Raw genomic sequence first — 15,557 nt, 5'->3', positions numbered from 1 at the left:
TTTTTAGTTGTCCAGATCATTTCTTTCTATTTTTTAGTAGAGACGGGGTCTCGCTCTTGCTCAGGCTGGTCTCACACTCCTGAGCTTGAGCGATCCACCTGCCTCGGCCTCCCAGAGTGCTAGGATTACAGGCGTGAGCCACCGCGCCCGGCCTGAAATATCATCTTTAAATATTGGCAATAAGGATGACTTCTACAAGTCATGCACAATAGGACAATCTCAGAGTGGCAGTAAATTAAAAGAACACATCAGAACAATCTCAAAATAGCAGTAAATAAAAAAAAAAAATCCCTGCATTTGCAAAATGCTCCAAATACAATAATATTAGTGTTTCCACTAAAACCTAATACTTTTGCTCCAGTATTTCTTATGATAATTATAGTTTGGTATACATTTATTTGGACCTCAACTCTTCCCTTTTTCCTGTTCATCTTCCTCATTCTTTTAAGATGGCAAATTTCCTTTCCTTTTCTTCTTTATTTTATCATATCTTCCTCTAGTTTCTGAAATCAAAAATAGCAGATGGGTGTATATAAGTCTTAGCAGAGAGCTTGGCTTAATCACTGTTAGCTTATGTCATTAGCTATTAAAACCAGTTGTTATTTTCTCGCTAACTTGTAATACCTGATGTGCTATATAGTGTATGTTTCCAGGAGCTGCTTGTGGAATATTTCATTAATTTAATCAACACATATTTGTTTAGTGCCTATGAGGTGCTAGCCAGTGTTCTAGGGCCAGGGATGCAACAGTAAACAAGACTAAGTCTTTGCCTTCGTAGAGATTCTAGAGTGAGATATAGATGAAAACTATATAAATAAATGGTGTAGTTTCCAGTGATGATGAGTGCTGTGAAGAAACAAGAAACAGTAAGGGGTCAGAGAATGACTGTGATGGTGGGAAGCCAGCTATTTTAGATACAGTAGCCAGGGACTGTCTCTGAGGAGGTGACATTGGGATGAAGTGAGAGATCACGCTGTTTTATCTGTGCAAAGAGGGCTCCAGGGAGAGAGAAGAGCATGAACAGAGGCCCTGGTTGAGGGATGAGTCCAGCTTGTGAAAGGAACATCCATGAAGCCCAGGAACCCCAAGCAAAGGGAGTGAAGAGCAGAGGGATACAAGGTGAGGTCAGATAGCTGGGCAGAGGTGAGCATATGGACCATCTGATAAGGAATTCTTATTTATTCTAAGTGTGATGAGAAGCTCTTGGAGCCAAAGGAGTGACATGATCTAATTTTCCTTAAAAAAAAATATCATTTTGGCTTTTGTTTGGACAATAGACAATATAAAGGGGCAAAGTAGGAAGCAGGGAGACCAGTTAGAAGGGCCCTGGGATAGTTCAGGCAAGAGTCTTGGTTTGGACTACAGTGGTTTCCATGGGGATGGTAAGATGTGGTTTGGTGTGGGATATTATCTGAACATCAGATTTGTCAATGGTTTGGAAGTTCCTTCTGTGCCAGCAGTTGGTAGCCTGGAAATATATTACCGAAAGACAAAAACTTGTTGTAGTCTAAGGAAAACTTTTTCCAAGACCTCTCATGGTTACTGAGAGGCCTGTGACAGAATAGGGACAAATATTCTGTGGTTGTGTTTGGATGTGGGACCATTTGGACTGAGTTATTTAATAAGGGAGACACTGGTTCCTTTTCTACCCAATGCACAAAGAATCACTGTAAGAAGTTAGAGATATATAGTGGGCTAGGGAGTTGACAAAAGCCCACTGGTTCTTAGTTAGACTGAACAAAGATTAACCTCATGGACATTCCACAATAACCAGCTGAGCTTACCAACCACGATGATGTAAAACAAAGTATGATGGCATAAGGGCAATCTTCACATGTATTTTACTTCCAAGCCTATATGGTGACTAGCATTGTAAAAAAGTATGCATGGTACATAACTTTTATAGTTGTGACCATAAAATTCACATCTGTGCATTGTTTTGGAGAACATGTGCTTCTTTGAGAGAGGGAGAACTTAGATTTCTTTTTACAGAAAAGCAAAATGTAACATGGATATAAATGTGATATGTCAATTTTGGTAATTATTAGAAAGCAGACCTTGTCCTCTTTTATCTTCGTGTCATCATTTTATTACATAGTCATCATTGAAGACCATATTTTTCAGTTTCTAATGTATGAATTTCCTATATTTCAGGGGCCATCTGGCTTAAAAGGAGAGAAAGGTGATAGGGTATGTATTTTTAAAAATCTTAACTTTATTTTGTGTGTTAAGCATTAAAGTCTAAAACTATAGAAATAACATGCTAATAATTCTCATTAATTTAATTAACAAGGGAGACATTGCTTCCCAGAACATGATGCGAGCAGTTGCAAGACAAGTCTGTGAACAATTAATAAGCGGTAAAATTTCTTTTTATTGTATGAATGGTTTTTTAATTAATTGCAGTAAAATGTGGAGTTTAAATTATAAAGTTTCTAAGAGAGATGTTTCTGTTTCATTTTTGATGACCTCTTGTTTTCATACATTGTCAGTTTTGTATCTGATTAGAAAAAGCTAATGATATTTTAAAGACTGTCACTAAGGTAAAATAATAGCCTGTTATCTTCATATTCAGTCTGACACAAAATCGTACTTTAAAAGGGCTTTTCAGTTTCCATATTAAAAATCTTAATATGAGCTTCATCAGGGTATATCTGGAAGCAGCCAACTTCTTACGTCCTAAGACACTGGATCCTTTAAGTTGCAACCTGTAAATTATTCTATGACCTTAAGGAAGGAGGCCTACCAAGATTAATGTGATCATAGAAAGTCAGTTTTGGTGGGGACCTTTTTCTTGCCTCCCTATTTTTCACAGACTCTTTCTTTCCATTCCATGAGGTCTGTTAAATAAGAAAGCTCAGTGCCTGCACACTGAGAATGGGCCTTAAATCCAGGGCTCCCTCTCTTAATCAGTGTTTCTCAAAGTATGGTCTTGAGGAATACCTGCCTTATAACCACTTGTGTTGCTTGTTAGAAATGAGAGTTCCTGGCCTGAGTCCTGACCCTAGCAAATCATTATCTTTGGAGATAAGGCCCAGAAATCTGTATTTTTTAATGTACCCCACAGGCAATTCCAGTTTGCACTAAAACCTGATTATCATTGCCTTAGGCCCACACAAAAATGGTATAATTTTTTAATTTAAAAAGGGTCTTTTTTGACTGACATCATTCCGCAAAACTCAAGACTTTATTTCAGAGCCACATTAAAGTTTAACAACTTTTTAATATTCAAAGTAATGCTTGTGGCTTGTAGGTCAACATTTTGTGGAAACAACTGTTTATCAGCAACCATTCTGTACCGGGCCACTGGATTTAGGATTCTAATTAGAATGTTTCCTGGAGGGGGATGGAATGGGGATGGATTTCACTAGACACTAAGAGAGAACAGTTTCACTCTCTCATCCCTCCTTTACCGGAATTTTTGCTAACAAGCCTATTTCTATTTGTAGGTCAGATGAACAGATTCAATCAGATGCTGAATCAGATTCCAAACGATTACCACTCCAGTCGGAACCAGCCAGGCCCGCCTGGTCCCCCAGGCCCCCCTGGCAGCGCGGGAACCAGAGGAGAGCCAGGACCTGGGGGGCGACCAGGCTTCCCAGGCACACCAGGCATGCAGGGACCGCCTGGTGAACGAGGTGGGCATTTCTGGGTGCTGTACAGGGATAAAGGAAGGAACCTGCGAACGTAGGAGCTGGGTCAGGTGGAAAACATCCGGAAGACTGAACTTGGCAAACTGCTTGAACTAGTCATGTCTGGACAGTCTCAGAAGAGCTATCAATCTGTGAACCTGTCTCCCTCTTTAGGCAACGTGTGGGCCATAAAGATCCGTATCTTAGAAAACAGCAATGCTTTTGCCAGGAGGTCTTGGTAGAGATAATGCTATTTTTTTTTTTTTTTTTTTTTTTTTTTTTTTGGTGGTTGTTGTTGCTATTCATTGGAAAACCTATATGGTGGCAAACTAAATCAGGCACCAAAATCTCATTACTTGCTGCGACTGTGGCAAGAGTTGAGCAGCAGCTGAATGTACTTAAGTAGCCCTGTAGTTTTAGATCAAAATTATTTTGGTTCCTTTATTGAGGGCCTGGCGCTGCACTTGTAATTTTTGTTTGTTTGTTTGTTTTTACTTTAATTTCATAGTAGATAACTGCAGTTGAAGGAAAAGAAAAATAGGAGTACGTGATTCCAAATGTTTCAGGACTCTAGGTACCCACTTTTGTCAAAAGAGTAGTAATAATCTAGAGAAAACTTAAGCTATTTCTATGATTGTGATGGTTTAGATGCTGTAATAATAGGGCTACTAAAGATAAAATACCTTTTAAGATATTTTTCATGAGTTATAACTATTTATTCAAGATTTCTGTTCTTAATTACTATTTAATAAAAATATATTAAACGTGCTTTTTTCCTTCAAATATTTTTTTCCCTTGACTTGTAGCCAGATTTGTTTCTTGGCCACGAATCTGGAATTACACAAATGTCTAGAAAGAATTTGGCTTAAAGCGTGAACTTCTGTGAAAAATTAGGTTCTGCTTTCACTAAGGAAATGAATTACTTGAATTAAGTATTATCAGTTAAGATGAAAACTACGTTTCCAGATAATTGTTCTCCTGTGCTTTTTTTTGTCCTTCTTTAGGTTTGCCGGGAGAGAAAGGTGAAAGGGGTATTGGATCTCCAGGACCTCGGGGGCTGCCTGGCCCCCCAGGTAGGTTCACTGGCACATCTAATAGGTACAGGGTATTAACACTGAGCGGGCGCACGGTCCCCAAGAGATTCACAACTTCACCCTGTTAGCTTTGGGCATGTGTACAGTCATGGTATGTGTTTCAGCAAGAAGTTCAACTTGCATAACCTCCTTATTTTTATGTTCCTTTTGTTCAAAAAATGAATGTGTACAGACATTAACTGCAACTTTAATATATGAGGGGACGAGTTTTAGTGACATAGAGGTTTTTTTTTTTTTGGAGAATTCCTATTTGGTTTTTTTTGGCCTTATAGGCTTTAAGGATGGCTACATTTCCTGTTTGTTCTAGTAAGTCTTCAATATGGAGCTATTAGATTGTGAGAAAATACATTCTCATTTAGACACCTGACACATAACAAAATTTCATTCACTGCTTCTTTCCTAATATTTTGGAAAGAAATAATAATGGTCGAGTTGTTTTATGCATTTAATGTACTAGGTTGTAAATCAATTTTTGCTTTTTCATCATAAGGTCTGTAAGACCCTTGTAACCAAGGTCAGCGCTATGACTAAATCTTCACATTTATGTTAACCATAACAAAGTATCACTTGTCCAGAAATAACATTGCTTCACTTAGTCTGGAGGTGTGGAGTAGACGCTGCCATGTTTTCACAGCAACCCAGTGTGGCTGCCTTCGGGTGCTTTTATCTCTGAGAGTGGGAGCCAACCAGAAAACTCATTGACATCTTTAATTTGGCCTAATTCTTGCTAAATCGGTTTCCCTTGAACAAAATAAAAGAGTGGATTTCTGGCGTTAATTCTGATGAGTCACTGGCAAGAAAGTTCCACCACACCTTGGTTCATATTGGGTATTTCTTAAGGAAATAGTTTCTTACTATGCACTAGTGAATAGTCTGGTCTCGAGGCAGTGGAGATGTCACTAAACATATCACTGACTGCCTCAGGAGGTGTATTTAACAAGAGGGGAAATGTATTTGTTTTAACTCCACACTAGGTCCACAAGGAGAATCCAGAACAGGTCCACCAGGGTCTACAGGTTCAAGAGGTCCCCCCGGTCCTCCTGGTCGTCCCGGAAACTCAGGTATCCGAGGACCCCCAGGTCCTCCTGGATACTGTGATTCGTCCCAGTGTGCCAGCATCCCATACAACGGGCAAGGCTATCCAGGTATGTTGTTGCCATTGTAGGAACCCAAATTCACCTGAAGTAAAGAACTTTGTGGAAATGAAGTTCCCTAGGATTGAAGAAGGGTGATTTGAGGATTTCTTGAAGATATCAACTCTTTCCATTCTGTTTTGATTCTCTCCCAAAGCATAAAACATTATTTCACTAAGATTTAATTATTTTCTTTTTTTATCCATATTTCTGCATTTACCAAATCACATCATAAACCTCTTCTTTTGGGGGTTTCAAAGAATGCTACCAATTCAACTGACTTTTCCCTTTCCTTCCCTCCCTTTTCCCTTTTCCCTCCCCTCCCCTCCCCTCTCCTCTCCTCTCCTCTTCTCTCCTCTCCTCTCCTTTTCTTTTCTTTCTTAACCTAAAGGTTGAGAACAGGGATTTGTTGAATACAGTTGTAGAATGCCAAGAACATATATTAAAAAAATTGTTCTGGGAATCTAATTTGTGGGTAAACTATTTGATAACATGGTACAGACCACTGAACATAATTAACTGTCCCACATAGGCCATGGAATTAACACTTATAAAATCTGGGACTTAATCATTTTTTTTTTAAAGAGTTGTTAATGAAATTCCAGTGTTTGACAATTATAGAAGGCAGATGTCTCCTATGCCTGATTTTGTGGGATGTGAGTACTGGGGGATATGCTGAACCGGAAATAAAAGAGCCATGCTGTAGTCAATGGTGACCATTTCATTAGTGCACCCTCAAGCATCTTGCAAGTTTTAAAAATGATACTGCTGTTTGATATGGTTTGCTACTTGCAAATAGTGCATGAGTAGTTGAATATCTAAATATATATATATCTATATATTTATGTACATAATTACATATGACCAAAAGTAATAGCAAATCTTAATGTGTATTTCTCATGCAACCCATTTACAAAATTACAATTTAATTCTTTATAAAATAAATTTAAATTGCCACTGCCTTATGGCACTTGTGAATAACTGAAAATATATGGATATATATGTATATATACTTTAACCATTACATACGTAGATGGATGTGTATATATTTTTTTTACATAGTAATTCAACTTTTAAAAACTATCATCTTTGACCTGTTTCAGGTTCCGGCTAACAAATTTTCTAAGTCGCCAGTGCTGCTTACAGTTTGAATACATGAAAATCCTGTTTCTGAGATGTTTGCGCACGTGCTTATTAGAAAATGAGTCTGTATGGAAATCTCACCACAGATATGGTTAACGAACCGGGTCGACATCACAAAGGAGGGTGGAGACTCTTTATACTAACTTGAATGAAAAAAAAGCAGTGGTGTCAGTTTATAAGCCTGATGCATTTCAGTAATAATGTAGAAAAACATTTTTTTTTAAAAAAAGTTGAAAGACAAAGCCATGGGGAGCCTCGGTTGTGAAAGAGGTGCACAATAAAACTACTAACCAGCGGAGATCATGCCATTTAAGAAAAACAATTAACCTGGTTAAAGAGAAATGTCTTATGTAAATAATAAACTAATTGTGGCTTGTAAATGATTTGTATGTGATCCTGTCCACTAAAATTACTTAACATTCCTACAATAAGCTTCTGCATCAAAGCCTGCTGCTTGCTCTATGCCGGAATAACACTGAATGGAATCTCCTCATCTCTTGCTTGTTAGCGATGTGTCTGATTCAGGGCATGTGTCTTTTTATTATTATTATTTTTTTGTACGTGTACTCTCATTTGAGTTTTGTAACTGCAATTTTCAAGCCAAAGTTTAAAATCACCTTTTCTTCCTGTTTTGCTGTAGTCACTGGTGTTCCTCACTCAGCAGCTATAACTCAGTCTGTGTGAGGGACAGCCACAGAAAATGTCATGTACTGTATATTACCTGGTGATAGTTGCTTTTCACCTCCAGAGTTCAGTTTCTAGGAGCCAATAAAACTTCCCCTCACCTCCTCAGCTTTCCAAGTTGTTCTTTGAATTGAGGAGTTTGAAGTCATGAACAGTTACCTGGGGATTTGTGAAAATCCTACCTAGGTACTGTGTTTACAGTTCTTTGGCCCAGTCCCGGACCCCTCCCAGGTATTTGTGCAATGATTGTATTTACTGCTGGATCTTTGAAGGTTTTTATTTTTTTTTTAAGAAAGTGCCATTTCATTATTTGATTATTACCAAATTTTCTCTGCAAATAGAAGCAATCAGGACATTGACTTATCTATTTATAGCTAGGAGATTAAGACTGGAGTGCCATCACCTCGGGTGATGATTTAGCTTTTGCTGTGTGTGTGCCTTCCAAATCATGCCATAACTGTAATGTTGAATCGGACAGAGCCGTACGTGCCCGAGGGCGGGGGCTACCTGCCTGAGCGCGAGCCCTTCATCGTGCCGGTGGAGCCCGAGCGGACGGCGGAGTACGAGGACTACGGCGCGGACGAGCCTGCAGCGGAGCCTCCTCCCCACGTGCGTTGGCGGCGCGCCCTGCCCCGCGGCCCGGGGCAGTGAACCTGAGACCAGGCGCCGCGCCGCAAGGCTGGGGGGAGGTGTTGGAATTCTCATTTACAGGTCACATAGCGCAATGTACGTCTTTTCTGTGATGTTTCTTCCGGCGTTGCTTCATCCAAGAGTACCCTTTCTGACTGTAGAGAACCTTGTTTCTGCAGGAAGCCTAGCTCGCAGCATGCAGTCTGTAGACATTTTTGCCTTTGCCCTTGAAATGCTTGCAAAATACTTTGTTCATAAAAGCTGCAAGGAGAAAACACGCCACGTGCCTTTAGTTAGCACAGTGGGCGGCCTCAGTGAAACTATTAGGCAGTAAGTCCTGGAACCCAGAGCTACTGTAATTTCGAGAGAGCAGTTTATCTTTTCTTATACTTATTTGCGATTCAGTTACACCACGATTCAAGTAATTCCCTTCTTGAAACCAGAAAGGAGGGAACCGTCAACTCCATTGCAATTATTTATCTTCCTTTTCTATCTCTTATACATTAGTGCATAGGATGCTCTTACACATCTTTAACAACCACAAACCTTAAGCCATGTAGCTTAAGTTAGTGCATCGACTGGATACAGTTCCATATTGCTTTAAACCTCTTTGTTGTAGACAAACTAACATTTATGCCAAATTGCAGATTATTCTGCAGAGATGGAATTGCATGTTTGTGTTGTATATTTAGTATGAACTTTTTTTTCAGAACATAATGTTTCTTAGTTATCAGAAGCAGTTGGAAAATGTTTGCAAGACTATGAACATAGAATTGCTGCTTTTATATTTTAACTGCAGATTGTGAATTTCACTGCCTTATATTATTTATTTCTGAAACAAAAGAGGCATTTTTCAATAAAACTACTGAAAATTTGACATTGTATGCTTTTTTTCTTTGAAGGGCCTTTTGGACTACTCAGGCGGTTGTTACAACAAACAAGTTCATATCCTTGGATACGGTTACGAATCTTGCTAATACTGTTAAATTATGCTAAATAACTTTAGATTTTTAATGATACGGTGAAGTCATAGAAAGAGAGTGGCGAGAGCCTTAAAAAGCCCAGCAGATTCCAAATGCTTTATTAGGAATATAGAGGATGTATGGGTTGGTGGAAAAACAACTAAGTATCCTAGGAGACCCCAAACAACCAAATAATCTCTAACAACCCACATGATTTCCTATGCATTTAATCACTTTCTTATACCATACTTTACCCACTAATGTGTTTAATTGCAAAAGGGAAAATTCTTTAATGGAAATTTTTACATTTAGTGATACCTTCCTTCTCCACTTACGAATGCAATAAAACCGTTCTAAATATCAGAGAAAAACCATGTAAATGTTGGTTTAAAAGAACCAACATCAATTGAAGAGAGAGGGGTAGTGACAGAAAGTTTTCCACAAAGCAAAACATTTGAATTAATAATAATCTGAATACTTTCTGGAGAACAAGATTAAAAGGAATAGATGATACATGAATGCATTGCATTTAGGAGGCTTCAAGCCAATCGCTAAACTCATCGCATTCACTTGTAATTCCCAATGTGCACACTTTTGAAGATGGAAAAGACCACTGTGACCTTCCTAGTCCAACTCTTGCTTTATGTAAGAAGAAACAGACTGTGCTAATTGGCATCAGAACAAGATTAGGACTCTAGATTGTGTGGTTCTCAGCCTAGTTTATCACCAGATTGTCCCCATCCCATCCCGCTTACTCTCTGGGCAGGAGCTTTCAGACCTCAAAGTTCTATCAATTTAATTTGATTAGCTTCTGATGCAATTGGTTTTTGATACTCTTTGATGAAGATCCTGTGTATCAGGAGCCTAAAGATGGATAGGTCTTCATGTCCCTGACCCAGTGGGGTCCCAGGGCCACATGGATTTGAGGCACAAAGAAATTGCACCTTCTCTCATTGGCTAGACGTGGCTTTGAGTCTTGATCTTGTCAATGCTTTGATTCACTGCCTCCTAGTCTGTGCTAGGAGAGGACTGGGGGCCAGGGCAATCCCAACTAGGGGATAATCCCAACATTAATAACCAGCTGAGATACCTGATGTGATTTTTATTTTCATAGTATATTTACTTCATTATGTTTGCTGATTTTTATGTTAAAATTATTTTTGTAATCCTTGATTGAGCACATACTGACTAAACTATGGGGGCGAGGAGGCCAGATAGTCTGGCTTTTACAACTCATGGTAAAATTGTAGAAAATCAAACACATAGGTGCTGGTTTATTTACTTAAATATTTTTTTGAGGGGAATACAGAACAACTGGAAACATTCTTTCTAGCTCTGTCAATTTGGAAGCATTATAAGCAATTCATTATATGTAATTTATATTTGGAGCTAGGGCTCTTATTTTTAATGAAAATAGCCTGAAATAAATGTGGGAAAAGGTTGTAACTTATAATGAAGTCTACAGTGGGAAAGTTTTCAAAATTTACAAATAACATTTATGTCGATCCTAATTTCTGAGTATTTTCATAGAATATTTTGTACAATGAAATTAACAATTTAGTAAATTTAGCAGAATGTTGTAAGTATATTTTCTCAAATACGTGAGCATTATTTTTGGGTCTATGAAGAATTATGCTGACTGTGTAGTTGCTGAAATTTACATTTTATTTTTTGAACGAATAAGGTCAATATAATTGTTCCTAAATATTTATTATTCGCTATATCTAGTGCACTGCATTTGGTACATAGAAGTCTTTATCATTTACTTTTAGACGTAATTTCTCCACAATGAAAGCGATTTTGATTATATTGTCCTAATGTGGTTCACTTTATAAAAACTAGCCAATTATATGAAGAATTGCTGTGGTAACTCTTTTATTTTCAAAGGCAATCTTTTAAATTCAAAGAAATATTGATCCTTAAGTTATTTATATTTGTGCTTAGAAAATGGATTTAGATATGAATATCTAAGCAAACATTTATGAACTTTTTCACTCTTAGATTATGCTGCTGAAGGCTATTGGGGAAAAAATCACATGGGCTTGCTTTTAGGGACTGGCTTGTGTTCCCTGTCTCCAACCCTGATCTCTTTGCCAAGTTCCATATTGGTATATCCAACTGTACTGTATATCCCTCCTTGAAGTTCCATAGACACCTCAAACTTAACACATCTGGCATTTATTAGGCTTAGGTTCAACTGTGAGTAATAGAAAGCTACAAAATAACAGTGGCTTAAAGAAGTAGAAATTTCTTTATTTCTCATGTTTGAGAAGTCAAGAACCCAGGCTCTTTCTACCTTGCTGCTCTGCTTTTTGTGGTTTCCATGGTGAAATTAAGCTTATGATCCAATGTGTTTAGTATTATGTCCATGTTCCCCAGCAGGAAGGAGAAAGTGGTGAAGAAAAGTCCCCTTCTTTTAAGAATACTTCCCAGAAGTTGCAAACACAATTTATATTATATACAATTAGCCCAAAACTTAGTCATATGGCTATATCTAGCTATAAGGGAAGTGGGAAATGTGATCTTTATTCCAGTGGCCCTGTGCCCCACTGAAATCAGCTACTCTATTACTATATAAGAAGGTAAATGACTACTGAAGGTCAGCTCAAGGCTTTAGTCTTTGATACGATGTCCAGATCTGAACATACCTCTCCATAAATATGATTTTCCTCCATTGTCCCCAACAGCCACCAAGTTAGTCTAGAAATCTGAGAGTCATTGTAAACTCTTCCTTCATGTCTCACATCCAATCCATCAAGTCTAGCCTACATATATCTTAATAATCTCGTTACTACTCAATTTCAGACACTTGGGATTTCTTGTCATAACTATAATTAACAGTGCCTTAAATGGTCTCCGTTCTTGTAGCCTTGAATCCCCTGAAAAAAAAAAAAATCTTCCACACAGCTTCCAGAGTAATTTGTGAAAAATGTAAACCTGATCATGTCATGTCCCCCACTCAATATTCTTCAAGTGGCATACTGATTTCACTGCAAATCTTGACTCTGCCTGCCAATTCCCTATTCCTCCTCTCTCACCAACTGTTCCACTGGAGCATCTGGAATTCCCATTCCATTATTAACAAACTCCCCCAAATCCTGAGCCTCTTCAGTAAACAATCTCAGCACGTCCTGGCTTGACCCTGAAAACACTGCAGAGACTGTTTAAGCCTCCCAGACTTGATAGGTGGGAACACATCCTCCTCACTCCTCAGCACTGTTTCCAGACTAATAATTCTTCCTTCTCCTACAAAAAGCCTTTATTGCTGGAGGCTCATACTTAACTCCCCATCACTATAACCTATTTACTTAGTGGTCACTGCATACCATTTTGTTGAGGCTTTTGTACGTGGCCCTCAGTGCTTTCCTCCACCTTAGTATCTGCCATCTTCTGGGGAGATTTTAGCATTTATATTGGATGACAAATCCAACAACCTTAATTATATGACCTTCTTATGTTCCAAACTTTTCTTTTACTCAACCTCAGCTACTCTGTCTCTCCAAGGTCTTAATTTGGACTTGAATTCATTACAAACTGATAGTACTTTGAAATTACTAATAACAGACACTGCGCTCTTCTGGGACTTCTAGCTCATCTGCGCTAATACCCTCAATGCAACTGTTCTTCAGCTTCATCATGACACTCAATGTACTGATTCTTTGTTCTGTCCATCCATCAGCTTCTCCTCATCTTCACTTCCTTTCTCATCCAACTCAGACTCCGTATCTTGGTAACATACTGTTTACTGAAAAGCCTTAACTCTAAGGAAGTACAAGACTAGTTCTGTTGTTTAGCCACTGACTTCAGATACGTTCTGTGAATATTATTTTTCTGTCCTTTATCATACTTCAGACAGATCCCATTTCTTTTGGACTATTTCAAGCATTAATTTTCCAATTCAGTCCAATCCAATTTAATCCAATTGAAAACTGTAATCTCAAATCCAACTTACTGTCTGTTTTCCTTTCTACCTTAAAGCCAGATGTTTGATGTAGGACTTGGCTGCAGAGATGGTATATTAGCTCTTTCACTCCAGTTTCCCCAGGGTATAGGTAGGGGAAGAGGACTGAGGTAGAGGAAGTTAAAATCTTCTCCCTTTAACCTGTGCCACTAGAATCCTCTTTTGGATGTCACTACTTACTGTATGGCAGGCGTCCAAATGCTGCTGCTCTCATGCGGTGCCTGCTATGTTTTTCAGGGGGCCTGCAAGGGCCCTGTTCACTGTCCATTTATTTTCAAAATGACCTCTCTCAATGCCCACTAAGCTTTTACTTCCATGGAACACTTCACAGCTATTTGCTACTAAGGTCCCCTTCCCTTGCCTAAAGTCCTCTTAGGAGAGATTCCAGCAAGGTGGTTCAAGTCTTGCTACATTTTAAGCATCCATTGGACCACAGGAGATTAAGCATTCTTTTTTTTTTTTGAGACAAAGTCTCATTGTGTTGCCCGGGCTAGAGTGCCGTGGCGTCATCCTAGCTCACAACAACCTCAAACTCCTGGGCTCAAGCGATCCTCCTGCCTCAGCCTCCCGAGTAGCTGGGACTACAGGCATGCACCACCATGCCCGGCTAATTTTTTCTATATATTTTTAGTTGTCCAATTAATTTCTTTCTAATTTTAGTAGAGACGGGGTCTCGCTCCTGCTCAGGCTGGTTTCTAACTCCTGAGCTCAAACAACCCTCCCGCCTCGGCCTCCCAGAGAGCTAGGATTACAGGCGTGAGCCACCACGCCCGGCCAAGCATTCTTGTTAAGCCAAATGAAAGGAGTCTGCCTCCACAAATGATCCTTCTCTTTGCCTGGTTGTGTCCCATTTATTTTTCCCCATCAAGCACATAGGTATGTAAGTTAGGTCAGCAAATGACCTGATTTATATCTCCACATGTAATAGGTATCCACATATGGAGTAACATGCCATTCTCGTAGGCACTCCTTAATCTCTATGAGTGATTCTCTTAGAGCCTCCTTCACATGGCTCACTCGCATGAGGGTTTGAAACACTCTTTTCTATAATGGAGGGTAAAAGTCGTAACTTTCTGTCCTACAACAATGATTGCCTGCTTTAGTGGATTCTTCTTGATTCTCAGTCTTTTGCAAATATAGGCTACTTGGGGACAGTGGAGTGATAGTTTGGTTGGCAGGGCCAGTTCTACCAATTCTTAGAAGTCCTGTGGGTATGTGCTTGAAGGCTTTCTTTAGAATGTGGGTGATATGTAATGGTTGTTTCATCTTTCTAGCCATTTGTCCTATTGAGTCAAAAGGAAAAGTCCCATTTAATATCTCAATACCCACATAAGCCAAACTCCCATACTCATTTATCCTTTTTTCACATGTAGGTATGGAAACCCTAACTCCAGATTATCCCAACTGGTTGCAGTCTCCATGACTGTACCCAGACACTGGGCACAGTTGAAGAAAATTATCCATTGAGGCTGATTGTTATGTCTGTAAATCCATGATGACCAGCCTGAATTTTCCTGTCAACACTGCTCAGTAATTTGACTACCCCTATTCGTAACTATTTTCAAAAATTTTCAAATTCCAATTCTGTACCTCATTCTGATCAGGAAATTTCATGCTACTTCTCATCAAAGTGGTTATTTCATATAGGAATGAGAAGCTATATTGGAACTTTACCTTTCTACACCAGGGTATAAAACCACACATCCTTTCCTCCTGTTTCAACAAAAAAAGCATCTCTACTCTTTGAACTCTGAGTCCCTTTTCATTCCTTCCTTCCACAAATACTGCACTAAGCATTTAATAAGTGCTAGGTGCTGTTAAAATGGTGCTGGAGTTCTGCAGTGAACATAGGAACACATAGGCAAAGTCTCTTCCCTTATGGGGATCACATTTTCACAGTGAGGAATGGACAATAAATAAATAGGCAAAGCATATGGTCAGAGGGTGATAAATGCTATGAAGGAAAATAAAGCAGGTAGGAGCGTAGAGAATGCTGGGTGTGCACGGTATGTGTGCTAGTTCAGGTAGAGTGGTCAGGAAATACTTCTCTGAGCAAAGACCTGAGTGAAGGGTAGCTGAAAGTGTGAGGTTCAATTCTGTCTGATCATTGTGTAATAATGGAAGCTTTCATAATTATATAGATTAGCAGCCACGTCCCTGGAGTGATAGTTCTGTACCTTGTATATACACTGTAATCACCTGGGGAACTCTACAAAATACTCATGTCTGGGTCCCACCCTCATAAATTCTGATTAATTGGACTGGGGTGAGGACTGATGATAAGAATTTTTAAAAGCTCCTCATGTTATAAAGTACTG

General features: G+C 39.0%; 1 protein-coding gene across 1 annotated transcript in view; it reads left to right on the top strand.

The window, feature by feature from the left end:
• Positions 1-9,193, top strand: part of COL12A1 (collagen, type XII, alpha 1) — a 119,796-nt gene extending 110,603 nt beyond the window's left edge. Inside the window, 6 exon segments of the mRNA XM_012646039.1 lie at positions 2,155-2,190; positions 2,294-2,360; positions 3,450-3,638; positions 4,637-4,705; positions 5,701-5,871; positions 6,963-9,193. Of these exon segments, the coding sequence (XP_012501493.1) occupies positions 2,155-2,190; positions 2,294-2,360; positions 3,450-3,638; positions 4,637-4,705; positions 5,701-5,871; positions 6,963-6,973 (543 nt within the window). The 3' untranslated portion in view covers positions 6,974-9,193.
• Positions 9,194-15,557: the final 6,364 nt, after the last annotated feature.

Source organism: Propithecus coquereli, unplaced genomic scaffold, assembly GCF_000956105.1.
Source record: "Propithecus coquereli isolate 6110/MARCELLA unplaced genomic scaffold, Pcoq_1.0 Scaffold24, whole genome shotgun sequence".
Taxonomy (NCBI): domain Eukaryota; kingdom Metazoa; phylum Chordata; class Mammalia; order Primates; family Indriidae; genus Propithecus; species Propithecus coquereli.
Note: the sequence above shows the minus strand (reverse complement) of the source record. Positions and strands in the feature narration are given on the sequence as shown.